The sequence below is a fragment of the Sminthopsis crassicaudata genome, chromosome 1 (genome assembly GCF_048593235.1).
Source record: "Sminthopsis crassicaudata isolate SCR6 chromosome 1, ASM4859323v1, whole genome shotgun sequence".
In the NCBI taxonomy this organism is placed as follows: domain Eukaryota; kingdom Metazoa; phylum Chordata; class Mammalia; order Dasyuromorphia; family Dasyuridae; genus Sminthopsis; species Sminthopsis crassicaudata.
This window is the reverse complement of record NC_133617.1, coordinates 666,164,882-666,187,131: the sequence shown is the minus strand read 5'-3', so window position 1 is coordinate 666,187,131 and position 22,250 is coordinate 666,164,882. Positions and strand designations below refer to the sequence as shown.

The 22,250-nt window shown below is 41.1% G+C and overlaps 1 protein-coding gene across 1 annotated transcript in view; it reads right to left on the bottom strand.

The window, feature by feature from the left end:
• OBSCN (obscurin, cytoskeletal calmodulin and titin-interacting RhoGEF) overlaps positions 1–22,250 on the bottom strand; it is a 318,398-nt gene that overhangs the window by 237,018 nt on the left and 59,130 nt on the right. Inside the window, 8 exon segments of the mRNA XM_074282618.1 lie at positions 803–1,078; positions 3,092–3,367; positions 6,914–7,189; positions 9,811–10,086; positions 13,505–13,780; positions 15,768–16,043; positions 18,732–19,007; positions 20,878–21,153. Of these exon segments, the coding sequence (XP_074138719.1) occupies positions 803–1,078; positions 3,092–3,367; positions 6,914–7,189; positions 9,811–10,086; positions 13,505–13,780; positions 15,768–16,043; positions 18,732–19,007; positions 20,878–21,153 (2,208 nt within the window).

The following is a 22,250-nucleotide window of genomic DNA, read 5'->3' as shown; positions in this document are numbered from 1 at the left end:
CCCTAAAGGGGACGCCGAAGCCAGCCCTCGGCCGTGGCCGTGCTCGCCACGTCCCCCAGAACTAGAACCGGGGGTCTGACCCGGCCCGGCCCACCTCCAGAGCCCACCCTGGCTCCGACACTACGGGATTAGTCGGGATTCGGGAAGGACTGCGGCAGTGTCCCTGGTGCTGAGGAGTCGGGGCCGCCAGTGCCAGGGGTGGGAGGCCGGGGCACTCCCGGCGGCGCCCCCATCCTCCCCATTTAAAAATGAGGCTATTGGAATGACGTCTCCGGGATCCGCAGCCAGGAGGAGGCCTGCGTGTTCGGTCTCGGGCAATTTGTAACAATTAGCATGGAGATAGATGAACAAACAGACTCTCCCACCTTGACCCAGAACTAGGGAGCCAGAAACTCCCTTCTGTAAGCTCATTCTGAGAGCCACGGGAAGAGAGTGGGGAACCTCCTCCCCGGCAGAAGAGGGTTAATGGAGCATCACCGCTAAAATGACCAAGTTTTCCAAATAACAGAATTGGGGCCCATGGGCTTATACAGGAAATTCCTCTGGCAGATTTAAAAATAAATGTTAAAAATGTAGGGATGTGTTTGTTACCATAAGCATTCTAGATGCTTCCTCCCAGGAGCTGGGGCTCACAGGCCTCGTTTCCCAGGAGATGCCAGGGTCTCTGGGTCCCCTTGTCAAGGACAAGGATGATAGATACAAATGCCCCCACTGCTCAGTCACAGTGTCCTTCGGGATACAGGCCGTTCATCTCCAAGTTCATCAGTCCCAAGGTCCCACAACGAGCAATTCTGGAACCCACCTTGGATGTCCAGACGGAAGGTGACCTTCTGGCCCCCGGCCTCACAGGTGTACTCCCCAGAATCCTCCTTCCCCGCCTGCTGCACCACCAGCTGCCGGCTCCGGCCCTTGGCCTCCACGTGCACCTTCTGGCTGGGGCTCAGCTTCTTCCCATCCTTGTACCAGGTCACCTCCGTCTGGGCCTGGGCCAGCTCGCAGCTCAGGGTGGCGCTGCTGCCGGCCACGGCCTCCACCTTGCTCTGAGTCTGCTGCTCCTTGGCAAACACAGCCACAGAATCTGAAGGAATGTGAAGGGAAAAGATGATGGAGGAGGAGGGAAGCCATTCTTTAAGTCTTCCTTCTCTAAATTCTTACTTCCATAACCTTTCTGGACCTATCCAGAAGGCCTGCAGCCCAATTCATATGGATCAGGAAGTGGAAGGTTTCCTCCAAGTCCTTCTCTAACCCAGCTCCAACTTAAAGGTGCATCTTCCCAGGGCTGGAAGCAGAGCATTGGATACGAGGCTGCTGGGTTGCAATCTACTTACTAGCTCACCTTGACCTTAATGTTGAGTTAACCCTTCCCTTCTCTGGATTTCTTGATATGTCATAGGTTTAGAAGTGGAAGAAACCTCAGGGCTCAATTTGTCTAAATCCTCCACTTCATAGATGAGGAAACTGAGGTTCCCAGAGTATGGGAACCTGCCCAGGTCACACAGAGACAAAGCTATCACGGTAGCACATTATGCTTTGCAGGGCCCCTTTTAAATAATCATGCCATCCGACACTTATGTGGCACTTCAAAGCTTTCAAAGTACTCTAGACTTAGTAAATCTCTGAGCTTTTTCTCTGAATATTTTCTTTTCACATGAGGGCAGCACTGGATGAACTCTCAGCTTCCTTCTTCCTTTGCTCTAAGCCTGGGGGCTACTTCTTTTCTATGAAACCTGGCAACAGGTGTTGACTCCATTTGAAGTCAAAAGAGACTTGGGCTCGCAGCTTGCCTCTTACATATACTAACAGGGTGACTGTGGGTAAGTCATTTAACACTCTTGTCCTAGATGCCTCATCTTTCAAATGGGTATAATAAACCCTGCCCTGCCTATCTCATGGGACTATCGAGAGGATACAATGAAACTGTACATATGAAAATGCTCTGCTTATGAAGTCTGATAGAGGGATAGAGATAGAGCACATTTACTATGGGTATCCAAGCAGAATTTGAACTAGATCTTCCTGACTTTTAAGTTCTCTAGTTATACCACTCGGCCTTCATAGATTATAATATTATAAGAGATTATCATTATTGTCATATTGTACTTGTGATATATATTCAAATTTTAAAAATGATTTTATCTAGTTATTTCAGTTATTTGTGGCACAGTTCCCTTCCAATTTGTTATTCAGTTGTTTTTAAGTAAGGTATGACTCTCTATGACCTTATTTGGAGTTTCTTGGCAAAAATGCTGAAGTGGTTTTCCATTTTCTTCTTCAGTTCATTTTACAGATGAGGAAACTAAGGCAAAGTTGCCCAGCATCACAGAAATGTCTGAGGAAATGTCTGAGACCCGACATAGAACTCAGGAAGTTGAATCTTGCTGACTCCAGAGCTAATCTACTGTGTCACTTAGCTCTCCTCCAATAACTAGAATAATTGAAGGTAAATTTTACTACAGAATAATTTATTTCAGTCATGTAATAATGAACTATAAGGAATCCCAGCTTAGTCCTTACAGTATAAAGCCTGAAGCCCAAGGACCTGCCCTCGGGACCTGGGACACTCCTTTAAGTATCCTGGGAGCCACTGTCCTGTACCAGTATCTAATTATGAAACCAAAAGGCCAGCTACTGTACTCCCTCCCCAATTTCAACACAATAGATGAGGTTTCAGATGCAAAAGTTTTATGCAAAAATATTCCTTCATCTTCCTTGTGGGACCATTAATACCACATCACCCACTTAAGAGAGCAATTGTTGCTAAATGGTACAACCAACAGAAAAGAAAATTTGTCTCTTTTGTCCTTAATAAGTCTCCCAATTATCCCATTTAAGGGATTGACAGAATAGCTATTAATGACGCTTAATGAGCTGAGAATTCACTCAGACACTCAGATCCTTTTTTTTTTTTTTTTTTTATCACATTAGTCACAGTCTTGTGCTATTCTTTCCCCACTAAGTACTTCTTCAATCTGTTTCTCATCTCTGCCATTAACTCCAGGGAACACACATATGATAAACTAGTAATCACAAAAAGAAGCTCAGAGGTGCATCGAGTCCTCTCCAGCCATAGCTTAACACTGAAGTGACTAACCTTTGATGTCCAAACGAAAGGTGACCTTCTGGCCCCCGGCCTCACAGGTGTACTCCCCAGAATCCTCCTTCCCTGCCTGCTGCACCACCAGCTGCCGACTCCGGCCCTTGGCCTCCACGTGCACCTTCTGGCTATGGCTCAGCTTCTTCCCATCCTTGTACCAGGTCACCTCTGTCTGGGCCTGGGCCAGCTCGCAGCTCAGGGTGGCGCTGGCCCCAGATATTACCTGTACTTCATTTTGCATGTTTTGTTCCTTGGTAAAAACTACTACAGACTCTGGGGAGGAAAAAAAAATATTGAAACACAAAGTAATTTCTCTGGCATTTGTCGCAAGGAAGAAACAGTTCATAAAAATCACAAAATCTAAAATTTGAAAGGAATCTCTGAGGTCATTAAATCCAAAGCTTCTTAAACTGTGAGTCACAACTTTTTATGGGGCAGTGTAGCTGAATGTTTTGGTCATAAAAATGATGGTTTATTATCAGTAAATTTTTGATTTGTGTACCTATTTTAGATTACTATATATGCAGGGTCACATCAACATTTGTTGGGTACAAAAGGGTTGCAACAATGAGGTAATTCAGGCCAACTCCAAGAGATCTGTGATGGAAAGAGCCATCTGCATCCAGAGAGAGGACTTAAAGAGACAATGTAAAAAGTCACAACATTTTCACATTTTTGTTGTTGTTTGCTTGGTTGGTTGTTTATTGGGTTTTTTTTGGGGGGGGTTGTTTTTGTCTTTATTTTTTTGCTGAGGCAATTGGGGTTAAGTGACTTTCCCAGGGTCACACAACTAAGAAATGTTAAGTGTCTGAGGTCAAATGTTCTATGCACTCCACCACCTAGCTGCCCCTTTGCTTGTTTTTTTTTTCTTTCTCATTTTTACTCCTTTTGATCTGATTTTTCTGGTACAGCATGATAAATGTGGAAATATGTTTAAAAGAAAGAAACAGATCCAACTCACTTCCAGTTGATCAATGATGGACAGAAATAACTACACCCAGAGAAGGAACACTGGGAAGTGAATGTAAATTGTTAGCACTACTGTCTATCTACCCAGGTTACTTATACCTTCAGAATCTAATACTTAATGTGCAACAAGAAAATGGTATTAACACACATATATTGTATCTAGATTATATTGTAACACATGTAAAATGTATGGGATTGCCTGTCATCTAGGGGAGGGAGTAGAGGGAGGGAGGGGAAAATTTGGAAAAGAAGTGAATACAAGGGATAATATTATAAAAAAAATTACTCATGCATATATACTGTCAAAAAAATTATAAATAAAAAAGAAAGAAACAGAGACACACACAGAGACAGAGATAGGCACAGACAGATATATATAGATACAGAAGAGAGACAAAGACAGAGACACAGAGACAGAAGAATTGTTTAACCTATCTAAGGAAGAGAAGGGAGAAAAATTTGCTATGCAAGGGTGAATGTTGAAAACTGCCTTTGCATGTATTTTGAAAATAAGAAGCTATTATTATTTTAAAAAACAATAACAAAGGTATTAGAGTGGGAAAATTTAAGAAACCTGCTTTAGTCCTCTCCTTGAATATAAATTCTCTCTAGACATGATCTACAAAGTATGAAAGGGACAAATCAGATAATCCAGTTAGAGTCAAAACATGAAATGTATTATAATAAGTACAGAGATTAGAATGAGAAGACCTTACTTCAAATTCTAGCCCTAAAATATTAAATATTGTATCCTTGGTAAGTTATTTCTCTGGAACCTCAGTTTCTTCATCTAAAAAATGGGGACAATAATTGTTGCACCACCCATTGCTCAAAACTATTCAATCAAATATATGAGATGAGATGCAATCAAATACTAAACCAGGTATTTGTGAAACAACAAAGAACAAACTATATATTTGTGCCATAAAAAGGCGAGTTGTCATTAACAGATTCCTATTGCTGTCTGAAAAAGAATAGAAACCTGAAGAAAAGCAGTATGGGAAATTCTCTCTTTCTCTGGGCAGCTGGAGAGGTACAGTGTGCTCTGGCTGCCTCTGGCTCTATACCTCTCTGCGTCTATGTCTGGGTAGATCTCTTTCCTCTCTCACAGAAAACTCACATTCTCTTTCTCACACATTCTTTCTCTCTCTGCTTCTCTCAGTGTCTCTATGTCTCTGTCTGTTGTTGCCTCTCTCTGTCTGTGCCTCTCTCTCTGTGTCTCTGTGACTCTGTTTCTATGTCTCTGTCTATTTCTCTGTCTCTCTCTCCCCTTACTCTCTAAAAGTGTGGTGCTTATAAAAGCAGTTAGAAGGTGGTGGAATAAACACTGCACCTGAAACCAGGAAGACCTGAATACAAATCTTGCCTCAGATAATGGTTGTGGAATCCTGGGCAAAACATAACTTTTATTTGTCTCAGTTTCTTCCTCTGTAAAATGGGGATAATAATAGTACCCATCTCCCAGGGTTGCTGTGAGGAGCAAATAAGATGATAATTGTAAAGTGCTTAGCACAGAGTCTGGCATATAGTAAGTGCTATATAAATGTTGGCCTTGATTATGAATGTTTCTTCTCTTTCTGAGAGTTAACTCTTATCTAGCTAAGAGTCTAGATACCCTGCAAAAAGTATCTTTATTGCTACAGGAATGTTACTACAGTCAGCTTCCCTGTAGCCTTCCCAGTTCCAATGGCCTTGTGATAGAGAGAGCCATCTGCATGCAGAGAGAGGACTATGGGAACTGAGAATGAGTCACAATATAATACTTTCACTCTTTTGTTGTTGTTTGCTCGCATTTTGTTTTCTTTCTCATTTTTTTTCCAATTTTTCTTGTGCAGCATGATAATTGTGGAAGTATATATAGAAGAATTGTACATGTTTAACATATTGGATTACTTCCCCTCTAGGGAAGGGGGTGAGGAGAAAGGAGAGGAAAAGTTTGGAATGCAAGGTTTTGCAAGGGTGAATACTGAAAATTATCTATGTATATGGTTTGAAAATGAAAAGCTTTAATAAAAAAAAATTAACCTTCACTTCTCTCCCATATGTCCTAGTTCAGTATAAATGTATACATAGTTTAAGTCAATCCCTTCTTATGAACCTTAGCTTTCTCTGTTCATTTCCCTTTTGTACATGTGCTTTCTTCACATGAATAATTGAGAGATCTCAAAGTGTACGTAGGCCCCTTGGGTCAAGAGAAGACCTCTGACACAAGGGCTATGGAAAAATTTCCTTATTTGAATGAACACTCGCAGATCTGCCTCTGAGCTAAAATTTCCTCAGAGTCATACTATAGTCTCCCCTCTAATGCCTCTCTATGGCAAGGAGATAATCTTGGATTTAAAAAGACAGCTCTAGAAGGTCATAGACAAAGGCAGTTCTGTAAGGACAGAAAACCCTTACATAGTATAGAAAGAGTACAAGATTTGTAACCAGACAGCCCATATTTCTGTGTGATACGGACATATCTCAAAGTCTCAGTTTTCTCTTTCCTCATTTGTAGTATTTATATTGTGTACCTCACGTGGTTGTCATAAGGAATCTGCAAACCTTGATGTACTATATAAATGCAAATTATTGTGATGGGCACCACCTCATAGTAACTGCTAAGGACTAGCCAAATAAGATTGAGAAGGGTTCATCACCAGGAGACTGGTATAAAGTGATGAAACTGGGGCTGGGGTACCCCAATTTCTGAGGACCATGTCTTGAGATAAGGAGATAGAGTCTATGGTCTATGTTAATGAAGGAAGTGGCCATATCATGGAAACCAGACTTTCAGAAGTTGGAGACAAGACTAGACCAGATGGATTAAATGTCTCCAAGGAACATGAAAATTCCCTAAGAACTGACCTTTGACATCCAGACGGAAGGTGACCTTCTGGCCCCCGGCCTCACAGGTGTACTCCCCAGCATCTGCCTTCCCCGCCTGCTGCACCACCAGCTGCCGGCTCCGGCCCTTGGCCTCCACGTGCACCTTCTGGCTGGGGCTCAGCTTCTTCCCATCCTTATACCAGGTCACCTCCGTCTGGGCCTGGGCCAGCTCGCAGCTCAGGGTGGCGCTGCTGCCGGCCACGGCCTCCACCTTGCTCTGAGTCTGCTGCTCCTTGGCAAACACCACTGGGGGCTCTGGGAGGAGAGGAAGATGAAGCATCAGAACATAACATTACACCTAGGAGGAAAAAACCTTCCCTGTGGTCCCCTCGCCCTGAGCAGAACAAAGGCAGGACTAGACTCCCCAAACACGAGCATCCCTTATTCTCAGTATCCTCACTATAAAGTCTGGATATGGCAAAGTATTGGCTGTTTTTTTGGAGAATGAGATCTCAAAGCTAAGGAATTTTCTTGCTGTAGCAAATAATAATTATGATTTGCTTTCCATTCAAATGTTTGAGCGTCTCTCTGTGCTGTGGAGAAGGTTCTGGATTCTCCAAGGCTCTGCCAGGGGGGCAATAACCCTGGAATACCTGGTTAAGTCAGAAGTATGGACTACCACAGTGTCCATAACCCAACAACTAACTTGAGTAAATGAGAAGAAACTCATCAGCAGAGGATTATAAGGGATCTATACGCAGAGAAGAACTTTGATATCATTGAAGACATGTGAATAATAAATAAGTAATCCATGTAATTCATCAGCACAGCACTCTACCGAGTGTATATACAGTGTCTCATTTAAGCCTCCCACTGAACCTGGGAGAGAGGTGTTATTATTATGCACATTTTAGAGATGAGGAAACTAAGTCTAACTTATCCAGGATCATATAACTTGTGTCTATTTGAAGCCAAGGTTTTAACTCATATCTACAACTACAAGGTGAACTGATTAAGTGGGGAGAATGCTAGACAAGAGATCTATAGTAGTGATATACTGCAGGGGTACACTGCAGTTTTTATTATGAGAATTAAAATCTCAGAAATACAAATCAGAAGTTGTTATTAATAAAAATTAAACTTTAAAATGTGAGTGGATACATTCCATATAGCCCTATACATAGTGGAATAACCAGAAGGACTCCAGTGCATTGAGTGGACTCTTTTATGGAGACTTTATGGAAGGACATCAGGCATCACACAGAACAAGAAAAAGTGAGAGCCTGTAGCCACTAAAGGTCTTAAAAATGCATCGAACAATGACATCTACTGGTGAAATGTGAGAAGAAAGAAGTTCACTATGGTTGCTAAGGTTACCTAGAAGCCTCAAGTAAGATGCTGCCCAGTTTTGCTTGAAATAATGAGATTTAAGTGCCTTTCTTCTGGTGAAACAGCCAGGACGTGTCAGAAGTCATACTTATTTATACAATGAATGCTTTACAAAGTGCTTTCCTGACAATTACCTATGTAGGGATGAAAAACTCAGAGATTCACCCAGGAAGCACAGTTAATAAGTATAGAAATCAGACTAAACACAAGTATTCCCTAACTTCAGCTCTATTTCATCAGGTCCATAAATTTTGAGTTGGAACAGACCTTAGAAGTTAAATCTTTCCCCCTCTTTTTCCCCTCCTTATCTAGTTCCTAGATAAAGAAACTAAGGATTATAGAGGCCAGGTCTTCCTTTTCCAGTCTTCCTACGCCTTACTACTTCCACATACTCCATGATCCAGGGACACTGGTATCCTTGCTGCTCCTTACCCCAGACACTTCTGACTTTGTTTTTTCTCTTGCTATCCCCCATGTCTGAAATTCTCTTCCTCTTTTTTTCCCAGGCTTCCTTCAAATCCTACCTTTTGCAAAAACCTCTGCCCAAACTCCTTTATAAAATGCTACTGTCTTCCCTTTGTTGATGTCTACATCCTGTTTGCTATTTATATGTTTTCTCTCCCTCCCTCTGAGATGGGGATATCTCTGAGATCAGAGACTCTTTGTTTGGCCTTTCTCCTCCTGGTATCCTCAGTTTTTTTTAATGTAGTTCCTGACAAATAGTAAAAGCTTATTAAATATGTTTTGATTTAATTCATCCAAATGTATACAATTATTAAATTCCAGAGTCAAAATCTGAACCCAGATCCTCCAAGTGGAAACCCTGTCCAACATGTCCTGCTAGCATTTTCTCCATTGCAATATACAGTCTTTCTATCTCCATCACATGTGATGGCAAAGATTAGGGAAATCCTGGATATTTGTGTTGGATTGGAGATTATGTTGGACTAGTATTGAGCATCCACATACTACTAGGTAGAGCCCAGAACATCATATATAATCCTTCCTGGCATGACCAAAGTTATAAAGACTTCTAAGTAGCAAGATAAGAAGAAGACATATATATGTTGTGTTTAAAGTCGAACAACTGTGAAAGATGTAAAGTCTCCTGAGCAAAACAAGAATCAAGCACATAACACCAGTAGCTGGATGATGAAGCACATTCTAGCTCCTGACAGAGAAGGGATGGACTCAAGGTGCAGAATGAGACAACTTTTTGGACATAGCCAATGCAGAAATTTGTTTTGCTTGATTATACCTATTTGTTATAAAGATTTTGTTATTCTTTTTTTCCAGTATGGATCAGGATAGAGTGGAAGGGGGAAAGAGAAAATAGATTTTTGTTGATTAAAAAAAATTAGTTTAAAAAATACAAGCTAATCAGCAAAAGCCTTTTAAAAAAATTAAAGAATGTACATGTCAGAGGGAGAGAGGGAGACACTAAGGGCCAGGCAGGACTTGAGAGACAGATTTACAGAAAGAAATCCAAATAACACTTAGAACCAAAAGGGAATTAGAATGCTTCATGAACCCCTAAAGAGGCTGACCTGTAACATCCAAGCAGAAAGTGACTTTCTGGCCCCCGGCCTCACAGGTGTACTCCCCAGCATCTGCCTTTCCTGCCTGCTGCACCACCAGCTGCCGGCTCCAGCCCTTGGCCTCCACGTGCACCTTCTGGCTGGGGCTCAGCTTCTTCCCATCCTTGTACCAGGTCACCTCCATCTGGGCCTGGGCCAGCTCGCAGCTCAGGGTGGCGCTGCTGCCGGCCACGGCCTCCACCTTGTTCTGAGTCTTCTGTTCCTTGGCAAACACCACTGGGGGCTCTGGGAGAGAAATAAAGATACAGTGGATCAAAACACTCATTCATTTTTTAGAAATTGGAAGCTTGAATAAAATACTCATTAAAATGGTTATATATCCCATCAGATGACGGGACTATGATATCAAACTATAGTCAAGCCTGACAAGCTGTTGGCAATAAGTGGACAAAAGGACAGAGGAATTCTAGGAAATTCTGGAGTCAAGTATTAGAGTAGCTATAATTTGGAAGAGTCCACTCTATAGAAAGATCTAGGATTGTAGGTTAGAGATGTAAGGTACTTAAATCTCACTTTGTCCATCTTAGTCTTTTTGGCCCCAGAGGACAGAACTAAGAGCAATGGGTAGAGGTTTCAGGGAGGTAGATTTAGATGTTGGGAAATATCCCAAAGCTATCCAAAGGTGAAATAGGTTGCTTTTGAAGGATAGTGGATTCATCTTCATTGAAGATCTTAAAGAAAAGTCTAGATCCTCATTAGGCAAATTGACAAAGGGATTCATTTTAGCTGACTGCTGAGGTCTCTTCTAGCTCTGTATACTATAATCCTATCACTTTCTCATATTTACCTATATAGACTGTCCCAAAAGTCTTAGGCAATTTTCAGCTATTAAAGCTAATTTATTATTTATTATTATTATTAAGAATTTTGGGACATTCTATATATGGGGAACGCCATTATTCATACTCACTGAAGGAAAGCTGTGTTACTTTGCCTTCCAAAGCTCACTTGAATCCAGCACTGGAATGTGAGCCGTGAATGAACTATTTCTCTGTCCTTTAGACTCCAAGTATCAATGCAAACAGTAATCTGCAGCCCAAGTACTGTGTGGCTAACCAAAAGCTGTGGCTCACCTGAGATATTTAGCAATTTTTTAAAATCAATTTATTAAATAATATATATAAATAAATATAATATAAAATAATATATACTGAAACATATTTCTTTTTAACTTTTCTTGCTTTTTCCCCCCAACATGACTAATGAAGAAATATGCTTTGCATGATTTCACATGTATATAGATATAGTATCACATATCCTCCCAATAGGTAGGGGAGGAGTGGAAAGAAGGGAATTTGGAACTAAAAATAAAATATTAAAAGAATAAATAGCAAAAAAAAATACTTCTATGTTTTAAATATCAGCATTTTCAGTGCCCCTCTAGTATCAAGGTGACTTTAAGTTCTTCCTGGGTCTCAATTTTCCCTATTTAAAATGTAAGAACCAGATTAGATGAGACATATGGGCTCTTCTTACTGGGACTGTTTCTTGTGATTCTGTAACTCAGTCAGAATTGATCAGTGTGTTTACCAATAGATTCAGAATGGTACTTCTGTAAGAAAGATGTTGAATGAAACTATAAACCCTTCACTAGATTGTAAGCTCTTTGAGGGCAGGGGCTATCTTTTGCCTCTTTTTATATCCTAAGCACTTAGCACAGTGCCTGTCATACAGCAGGTATTTAATAAATGCTTATTGATTGATGAAGAAAACTGATGAAACGGCTTCTACATTTTTTTTTAATCCTACATTTTAAAAGGGCTATAAAATCATGTTAGGTTTGACTTAACATTGCCACAACTAGACATGAATCCCCAAAGAGATTTTTTAAAAAGAAAAAGGTCCTACATGTACAAAAATATTTATAACAGCTCTTTTCTCAGGGCAAAAAATCAGAAATTGAAAGGATGCTCATCAATTGGGGATTGGCTGAATAAACTGTAGTATGTGGTTCTTTTACTGTTGTTCTATGGGAAATGAAGAGCAGGATGCTCTCAGAAAAACCTGGAAAGTTCTCCATGAGCTCAAGCAAAGTGAATGTACTATGAACAACATAATAATAAGATCTGGGATGATTATCTGTGAATGACTTTGCTATTCTCAGCAATACTATGACCCACAACTACTCTGAAAAACTTATGATGAAAAATCCTATCCATACATAATGAAAGAACTGGTTGCATCTGAAGATAGATTGAAGCATTCTTTCTCTATTTATTTTTACTTTTTTTCTTGAGAGTTTTTTAGGGGGAGGAAATCTATGTCTATGTTTTCTTTCACAACATGACTTTTATGGAAATGTTTTGTATAACTTCACTTATACTTTCTTCATGGTAACAAGGGTGGGATGAAGGGAGAAAATTTAGAATTCAAAGTTTTAAAAAACAAATGTATAAAATTTGTTTTAAATGTAACTGGTGAAAATATTGAATAAAATTCATTTAAAATCCTGTATTTTTGTAATAGCTAATTGTTGTTATATTCAGAGTTGGTTTTCTGATTAGTTGGCCCTTTATTGAAAAGTAGCAACAATTGTTTTTAATCCTAGAAAAATTCTTAAGAAGGGAGAGAAGAAGCAAACAACATGCCCCATTTCTATCTTATTAAAGTTAATTTTTTGTTGTTTTGGCATGCTTTATTTCATTGATGTAGAGAACTTCCAGGGGAAAACTTCCTCTATCAAGACAGAAGCTGTTCTGCACGTGACAGTCTCAGAGAGCTTTTTGGGGCACTGAAATTAATAGACTTGCCTAAAGTCACATTGTCAGTATGTGTCAAGGGTAGAACCTGAACCCAGGTCTTTCTGCTCTCTATCCACTTTACCTCAATACCTCAGTGCCTCGGGCATTACAATATGCTACAATAACAAAGTTTTGAGTTTGTTATAAGTTTCATGAAAAGCAACCTCGCTTGGAGGAAAGGGCATGGGATTTGGAGGGAGAGGCTCAAATCCTTCCTTAGTATTTGGTAGCATGTCATCTAAGTCTCTGGGTCTTGATCTCCTCACAAGTAGCAAAATAAGGAGCACAGCCAGAGGGCATAGCAGAAAAAGTGCCAGGTTTCAAATCCACTTCCAGACACTTACTAACTGTGTGATCCTGAGCAAGTGACTTAATCTTGTTTGCCTCAGTTTCCACACCTGTAAAAATAAGCTGGAGAAGGAAATGGCAAACCACTCCAGTGTCTTTGAAATAAAACCTCAAATGGACGTACAAAGAATTGAACACCAGTGTTCAACAACTGAACAACAAACAACAAGCAAAATGAGGGGACTGGACTAGATACACTATACTATATATGTACGTAATTTTTTTAAATCCCTTTTTGTAAATATTGGTTTTATTGGTGTTTACTAAGGTTAGAACAATTTGAAAAAGAAAAAACTCCTAGATGCCCTTGCCTAATACTCATAGTAGGATTTGGATCATTTGGTCCAACTTTATGGATTTAAAGATAAGGAAAGTGAAATTCAGAGAAATCAATGAATTTGTTCATATTGTAAAAAACAAAACTGGGTTTTTCCTAATCTTTCCAAAGCACTAAATTGCCTCACAACTCCAGAGTTTCTAGCCGTACAAACATACAAATCTATATATACTTAAATCATAAGGAATTGTGATTCTCCAGATTCAAAGCAACTGACCTTTGACATCTAGACGGAAGGTGACCTTCTGGCCCCCGGCTTCACAGGTGTACTCCCCAGCATCTGCCTTTCCTGCCTGCTGCACCACCAGCTGCCGGCTCCGGCCCTTGGCTTCCACGTGCATCTTCTGACTGGGGCTCAGCTTCTTCCCATCCTTGTACCAGGTCACCTCCGTCTGGGCCTGGGCCAGCTCGCAGCTCAGGGTGGCGCTGCTGCCGGCCACGGCCTCCACCTTGCTCTGAGTCTGCTGCTCCTTGGCAAACACCACTGGGGGCTCTGGGAGGAGAGGACACAGCTTAGATTCAGGCTACTTTCCTCTACATCAGTAAAAGTGATTTGAGAGGATGAAAAACTGAGAACTCTTTTTTATTCCTCCCACTAAAGGAGGCCCTTGCTTCTATAATCTCTTATTTCTATAAAACCATTCCTTTGCATAGTTCTTGCTCTACCTTGTTTTATAATTTTTGGAGGACATAGTTCTAGAGATGAAAGTTTCTTCTTATTCAGAAAGACTGTGGGAGTAGGAGGAGATCTCAATCTCACAGAGCCTCAGTTTCCTCATCTATTCAGTGGGGATGATCATACTTATAATTCCGTACCTAACAGGGTGAGTGTCAAGATCAAATGAGATAACCTATATAGAATATTCTGGAAGCCTAAAAGTGTTAGATCCATCAGTGGATCACTCAAGAAGAATTTATTTGTAGAATTGTCTCTCTCCTCAAGGAGCTAACTTTCTAATGGAAAGGAGAGAGAAGAAGAAGGACAATCTATCACAATTATAACATACCAGATAAGTAGAGGAAATAGAAGTGAGGATTAGGGTAGGGAGGCAGGACCCTGGTTGGTGGGAGGACCAGGAAATGCCTCTTAAAAGGTGGCCCTTAAAAGAGGCAAAAAACTCAAGAGTTAGAGGTTAGGAGAGAAAGCATTCCAGACATGAGGAACAGAAAGTTCAAAGGCTTGGCGATGAGAGATGAAATGTTGTGTTTGAGGAATAGCAAGTAGACCAAGGTGACTGGACTATGGAGAGAGTGTTATTGGAAAGGTAGGAAGGCAGGTAGCTTTTCTATGGAAGCAATAGGAAGTCACTGGAATGTAGTGATCTGTGCTTGAAAAAATTAACTTTGGCAGCTAGTTGGAGGATGTGGAAAGAGATTTGAGGCTCAGACCACCATAAGAAAAGGCCATAATGGTCTAGAATGAGCTCACTCAAGCTACCCTCCTTTTCCAGACTTTTCTCACATCACCCAAATGTCCCCTGGGCTCCTGGCATCTACCTGGAAGGTTAAGTTCTATCCTTTAAAAAAAAATTATTAAAGCCTTTTATTTACAAAACCTATGCATGGATAATTTCTCAACAATGACCCTTGAAAAACCATCTATTCCAGATTATTCTCTCCCACCCCCCCATATGGCACTTACCTATCCTTCAAAGCCCCTCCCAGATGCCCACTCCTCTAAGAAGCGTCTGTTGATCCTTTCAGATGTAAACCCTCCTTCACTGTACCTCATGTGAAAGATTCAAATTTGATTGTATGTGTTGGGAGCTGGACAAACCCAGTTTAAGAGGCATGGCCTCACTCCCCCAGTATGCATGGATGAGAGGGCTTAACTACCCTAGAAACTGCTGGGCATCGGTGCCCCTTTCTATGGCATAATTGGAGTTAAACTTCTCGGAATCTTGCTCTTGTTGCCTCATTGCTTATTAGGCAATTCAGAAAAGAGGTAAGAAAGAAATAAGCATTTATTAAGCACCTATTATGTTCAGCCCATTGGGCCAAGCACTTTACAAATATTGCCTCATTTGGTCCTCCCTACAACCCTGGAAGATGGGTGATACTATTATCCTCATTTAACTACTGAGAAAAGTGAGCAGTTATGTGACTTGTCCAAGGTCTTGTGGCTCATAAATGTTGAGACTGGATTTGATATAATCTTACTGATTTCAGATCCAGCGTTCTACCCCCAACTTGTGTCACCTAATTACCTTTAAGAGCACAGAAGGAATTGATTTGCCTAGGGCCTCTAAAGCCAAGTATTCTTGGCACTCAATCATGCTGCCATCTTCTCATGGATTCAGGGGGATGGAGATGTAGGGAAAGGAAGGGGATGAGGGAAGAAGGAGATGATCCCTAGTGCCCAGGATATGGCACAGAAATAATGGTATCAGTGCACATGAAGCATTTGTTGTCCTTTCCAGACAAGAAGTGACACCCCGCTTTTCATCCGGAAATACAATGCCCACTGCCCAGGAACTGACCTTTGACATCCAGACGGAAGGTGACCTTCTGGCCCCCGGCCTCACAGGTGTACTCCCCAGCATCTGCCTTTCCTGCCTGCTGCACCACCAGCTGCCGACTCCGGCCCTTGGCCTCCACGTGCACCTTCTGGCTGGGGCTCAGCTTCTTCCCATCCTTGTACCAGGTCACCTCCGTCTGGGCCTGGGCCAGCTCGCAGCTCAGGGTGGCGCTGCTGCCGGCCACGGCCTCCACCTTGCTCTGAGTCTGCTGCTCCTTGGCAAACACCACTGGGGGCTCTGGGCAAATGACAAACACAGGGTCAAAGACACTCTACGAGGGCACTGAGTCACCTAAAACTAAAGTTTGGAGGTGAATAATTTTTAGGTCAAACTATACCAATATTAGACATGGGCACCTGTTGTTGAAGGGCAAGACCACAGCCCCAGTCTATTAAATGTTCTAAATACATATTCAGAGATATGAAAAAGGGACCCCTAGAAACAGAGAAATTTCCTAGAAGCCAAAGGGTGCCACAAGGAAACCTTTCAGAATCAGGACATTCTAAAAATGTTGTAGAGGAAAAGTGAGTCCCCTGAAGTATGGAGGAGGGGAGGCTGAGAGTTTGAGAGGCTGAAAGGCTGAGAGGCTGAGAGTTAGATATACTGACTAACCATCACCTTATCTGTTGGGCATTTTCTCTAGGTTTTTTAGGGAAATGAGATCAGCTTCATCACACAGATGTGTGAGAGGTTCCTCTTCTCCCTTCCTCCTCATCTCACATCACTTATTATCTCTTCCTTCACCCCATCTCATATAAAGAGATAGTCCTCCTTGCCAACGTTTGACCTCTGCATCCTCCAGCACACTGTCCCTGAAATCAGTCTCACTTTCTCTCATATCTTCAAACCCTCCCTGTCCACAAAGTATTTTAAATAGTTCCTAACTTTAGCAATCCTCATCTGATGCATCCATCCTTCCTAAACATCATCCCATATCTCTCCTCCCTGCTGTGGCTAAACTCCCTGAGAAGGCCATCTCTAACTGATGTCTCTGCTTCCTTTCCTCTTACTCCTTCTTAGCTCTCTATAGTTATTCAAATGAAGTCATTTTATCATTGATTCATTCCATCATTCAACTGAAACTGTTCTCTCCAAACTTTCCAAGGGTCTAATTGTCTAGTCCCCAGCTTCTAAAATTGAGTTGTGACCCCATATAGGTTCTTGTCACTGACTGTTAGGGGTTGCAAAATTATGGTTTTATATGTGTGAGTTGTATACTTAAACTCAAGATCACATAAAAATCTCTCAAGGGAAAAGGGGCTGTGAATAAATAAATTTATAATAAAACAAATTTAGTTGTGGTGTTCTGAACCCAGAAGTAGAATAGTGATTACTTTCTAGCCATTAGACCAGCACAGAAGTCTGCAATGAAAAAAGCAAGACAGGTGATGAAGACCAAAGGGAATCTAGTAGTTCAGTGACCCTGAACTTGTAGAACCTCATGGTGGACTAACACTTTTTGAGTGCAGCAATGATTTATTGAAACTCAATCACACAGAAACCAACATACCCAAACCTGGGTGAGAAATTTGCAGAGCACAAGCCAGAAGGGGTAGTGAAGAGATCGCTTCCTGTATCATATCACTTTGGAAGCACTAAAAACTTGCAGGCTCCCCAAAAGAGCTGAGAAAAAGCAGAAACTCAGGCCAGACATCCTCCCCCACCAGAAGAAATGAGCAGAGCTCAACACTTAATAAAAAGCCATGAAAAGGTCAGAAAATAAATTTTAAAAAAAGGAAGATAATCATAAAAAGTTACAATGATGATAGGGAAGCTAAAGACCTAAACATAGAAGACAACTACTTGGAAACATGCACAAGCAAAGTCTCAAAGAAAAAAAATGCAGATTGGACACAAACACAACAAGAATTCCTTGAAGAATTAAAAAATTTTATAGCAAAAAAATGATTTTAGAAAACAAAAAAGAGCAGTAGGGGAAAAAATTTCAAAAAGAAATCAAAACTGTCCAAGACACTTATGAAAAGAGAATGGAACAGCTTGGGGAAAAGAGATGCAACACAATAGTGAAGAAAAGAACTCCTTAAAAATTAGAATTATTCAAATGGAGGCTAATGACTCTATCAAACATAAAGAAATAATTGAACAAAGTCAAAAGAATGAAAAATAGAAGAAAACATGAAATATTTGATAGGAAAAACAACGATGTGGAAAACAGACCAAGAAAAGATAATTTAAGAATCACTGAAAACCATAAACAACAATAATAAAAGAGCCTGGACATCGTATTTCCAGAAATTATAAAACAAAACTGCCCAGATATCTTAGAACCAGAGGGCAAAGCAGAAATGGAAAGAATCCACTCGTCATCTACTAAAAAACAACCCAAAATGAAAATTCCCAGTAATATTGTGGCCAAAATCCAAAGCTCCCAGATCAAGGAAAACATATTGCAAGTAGTCAGAAAGAAAGGATTCTTAAATACCATGAAGTCATGGTGAGAATCACATAATATTTAACAATAATCATTACAAAAGAAACTCAGCTGAACTCATTATTATTCACTTTCCCCCTCCCCCTAAAAAAAAGCCTCTCCTCTCTTCCAAATGTTTCTATTACCATGGATACAATTCTCCCAGTCACCCAGGCTCACAACCTGGGTATCATCCTCGATACCTCACTATCTCTCACTCCCATGTCCAAGTTGTTGCCAACGTCTGCCAATTTCCCATTTGCAGCATCTTTCGCATATGCTCCCTTTTCTCTTACACTGAAAATCAACCCTTGTACCTCACACCTGAATTACTGCAGTAGTCTTTTAGCTGATCTCTCTGCCTCACATCTCTTCCCAGGCCAGCCTATCTTCTATTCATCTGTGAAAATGATCTTTCTTAAAGAAAAGATCGATGTCCTCCCCAGCCCCTTATTCAATGAGCATTAAAACATCAGAACTGTCCAGGGACTGACCTTTGATGTCCAGGTGGAAAGTGACCTTCTGACCCCCAGCCTCACAGGTGTACTTCCCAGCATCAGCTTTCCCCACTTGCTGTACTACTAGCTGCCGGTTCAGGCCCTTGGCCTCCACATGGACCTTCTGGCTGGAGCTTAGTTTCTTCCCATCCTTGTACCAGGTCACCTCCGTCTGGGCCTGGGCCACCTCGCAGCTCAGGGTGGCACTGCTACCAGCCACAGCCTCCACCTTGCTCTGAGTCTGCTGCTCCTTGGCAAAGATCACTTGGGGCTCTAAAGGAAAAAGATAAGGTCTGATAATCCAAAGGAACTATCAGATTGCTTATGTCTAGATCTGTAGCACTGATTGGAACGAAGGCAACTTTGGGTTCTAAAGGAAAACACTCAGTCATTTAGTAGCTTGGTGCTAGGGATACAGCGATAAATAAAACATAGACCTTTCTCTCAAAAAGCTAACTATCTAATTAGGGAGAGAATGGGCAGGGAGAGGAAGATACTTAGAAGAATAACTGATAGAAAAACATAAGCAAAGTGTAAAGAAAAGGCCTGTAGGAAGTGTTAGGGGAGATTTCCAAAGGAAGAAATCACTTCACAATGGGGACAAGGAGCGAGGAGAAGATCAGGGAAAATGGTACCTGAGCTGGGTTTTAACAGATGATGGGGCAGGGAGGTGCTCATTCTAGGGAAGGGAGGTGGAATAAACAAAGAAATGGATGGAGACAGGAAAAAGAGCCATTTCAGGGGCAAGAATAGAATAAATAAAAAAGAATAGCATGAGATAAGTATGAAAATGTATACATCACTCATTATCAGGATATTCTAAATAAGTTTTGTTTTGTTTTTTTAATGGAGTGAATAATATATGACATTTACAAAAATAAATTACTTAAGGTTATAAAACTTTGGGTTGCAGGATTTCAGTTACAAAAAGGATTACTGTGCCCTAAATCTATTATTGCAAATAGCTCTAGAAAGCAGAGCTCCAAAATCATCTACTGACATTTACCAGCATTATTCTCTGCCCCATACTAGACACATTTACAACATTTCAGGGACAGAGAACTGGGGCCCTATAACCTTCCTGATTTTAGATACTAAGCTTCTAATAGTGAAGAATATAGCCTATGCTTGCATTAGTTCTCTAGGCTACCCTGTCATACTGCTGACCCATACTGAATTGTCAGTTTCCTAAAATACCCAAGTCTTTTCACTAAATTATGCTAAAGCTCCCTATGCTGCACTTGTTCAGAATACACTTTTAAGGTTCATCTTCATTATTAATACTTTCCTTTCAATAAATTATGACAAGGCTCCCTATGTTGAACTTGTTCAGAATACAAAGGTTCATCCTTAATAATTTTTTCTCACCTTCTTAAATCAACAAAACAATAAATCAAGCCTTGATTTGCAACACTTGCCCACTTCCAATGAGTAAATTTTTAGGGGTAGCTAGGTGGCTCATTGGATAGAGTGCCAGGCTTGGAGGCAGGAAGACCTGAGTCCAAATCTGATCTCAGACACAACACTTCCTAGTTGTGTGACCATGGGCAAGTCACTTTACCCCAATTTCCTCAGGGGGGAAAAAAGTAAGCTTCTTGAGGGCTGGTACAGTCTCCCCCTTCCCTCCATATCCTTAGGTTTTAACATGTCTGGCAAATAGAAGACACCTAAATACTTTTTGACTAAATGCGTAATTTAGACCCATTTTGTAATCTAGCCTCCCATTAGCCCCAGTAATGAAGGACTAGATGGGACTTTAGAAGGTAATGGGTACTTAGCACCTGAGGGCCCAGCTTCTATTAGGTGCAGTGTAGAACAGACCCCATTTAATCTATGAGTCTGGATTCTAATCTACTCAAGAAAGAACACCAGAAAAAATTCAGATAGTAAAATGGGAATCTCCAGGGCTGGGAATGAGAAAAAATGAATTAATAATAGACAATGTAAATGGAGGGGAGGAAAGGATATGAGTAACTCCAGAGTTTGAGGTTTTCCCTGTCTTTCTGTCTGTATTTTGGCGTATCTGTCTAAGACACACACACACACACACACACACACACACACACACACACACACACACACACACACACACACACCTGGATCAGAACACATTAAAATTCTTGGTCCTCCTAGAACAACTGACCTTTGACATCCAGATGGAAGGTGACCTTTTGGCCCCCGGCCTCACAGGTGTACTCCCCAGAATCCTCCTTCCCTGCCTGCTGCACCACCAGCTGCCGACTCCGGCCCTTGGCCTCCATGAGCACCTTCTGACTGGAGCTCAGCTTCTTCCCATCCTTGTACCAGGTCACCTCTGTCTGGGCTTCAGCTACCTCACAGCTCAGGGTAGTGCTGCTACCAGTCACTGTCTCCACCTTGCTTTGAGTTTTCTGTTCTTTGGCAAATACTACTACAGATTCTGGGAAGGGGATAAACATGAGGGGTCAATTCATAGGGTACTAATTCACTTTCCAGAAACTCCATGAGTAAATTTTAAGCCAGATGTTAGTCGCTGGCACCCTCTGGTGAAGTGTGAGATTATAGCTGTTATATGGCTACAAACAAAAGAAGCCACAAGAAAGAGTGAAGGTCTAAGGACTGCAAGGGTAGGATATGAGACTCCTCAGTGTGCAGAATTTTCCCAAAGGCTGATGAGAGGAACCTAGTGAGAATTTCAGATCCAAGATTGCCCTAGAGAAGTCTAAAAAAAAGTTTTCCAAGGAAAAATGGACTGTCAGCGCAACAACTATAAAATTTTCTATTCTGTACAATTAGATGCAATTTCATTAAATGATAAAGGTTCTTTCATTGTTCTGACATTTTAAATTCCATGTCTAAATATGCTTCCCAGCTTTAATATTCCATGTTCTAAGGTCTCTCCCAGCTCCAACATCCCATGTTCCAAAGTCCCTCCTACATTTTAGCATTCCGCGTTCTAAGATCCCTCCCAGATCTAATATTCCATGGTCTAAGGCCACTTCTAGCTGACATTTTAAGTTATATGTTCCAAGGTCCTTTCCAGTCCCATTCTATGTTCTAAAATCCTTCCCTGCTCTGACATCCTAAATTCTATGTTCTTATGTCCTTTCCAAATTTAATATTGTATGTCTTAAGATCACTTCTAACTCTTGCAGAAATACTCTTTTTTCTAAACTCTGCCATTCTATGTTCGACTACTTTAATAGGCAGAGCATCACTTTGCATGCTATGTGATTATTTCCTCTCAACCTTTATTAAAAAGTTTAAAGGATTTCTAAGGAAATCTGTTGCTGTTCAGTCATTTTCAATTGTGTCTGATCCTTTGTGCCCCCATTTGGGGTTTTCTTGGCAAAGACATTGTTGTAGCTTACCATTTCCTTTGCCAGCTCATTTTACAGATGAGGAAACTGAGGCAAACAGGGATAAACAACTTGCCCAGGTGTCCAAGGACAAATTTGAACTCTAAGCTACCTAACTGCCTAAGGAAATCTAAGGATGTCTATTTCCATTTTTTCCCTCTGAGGCTGGGGTTAAGTG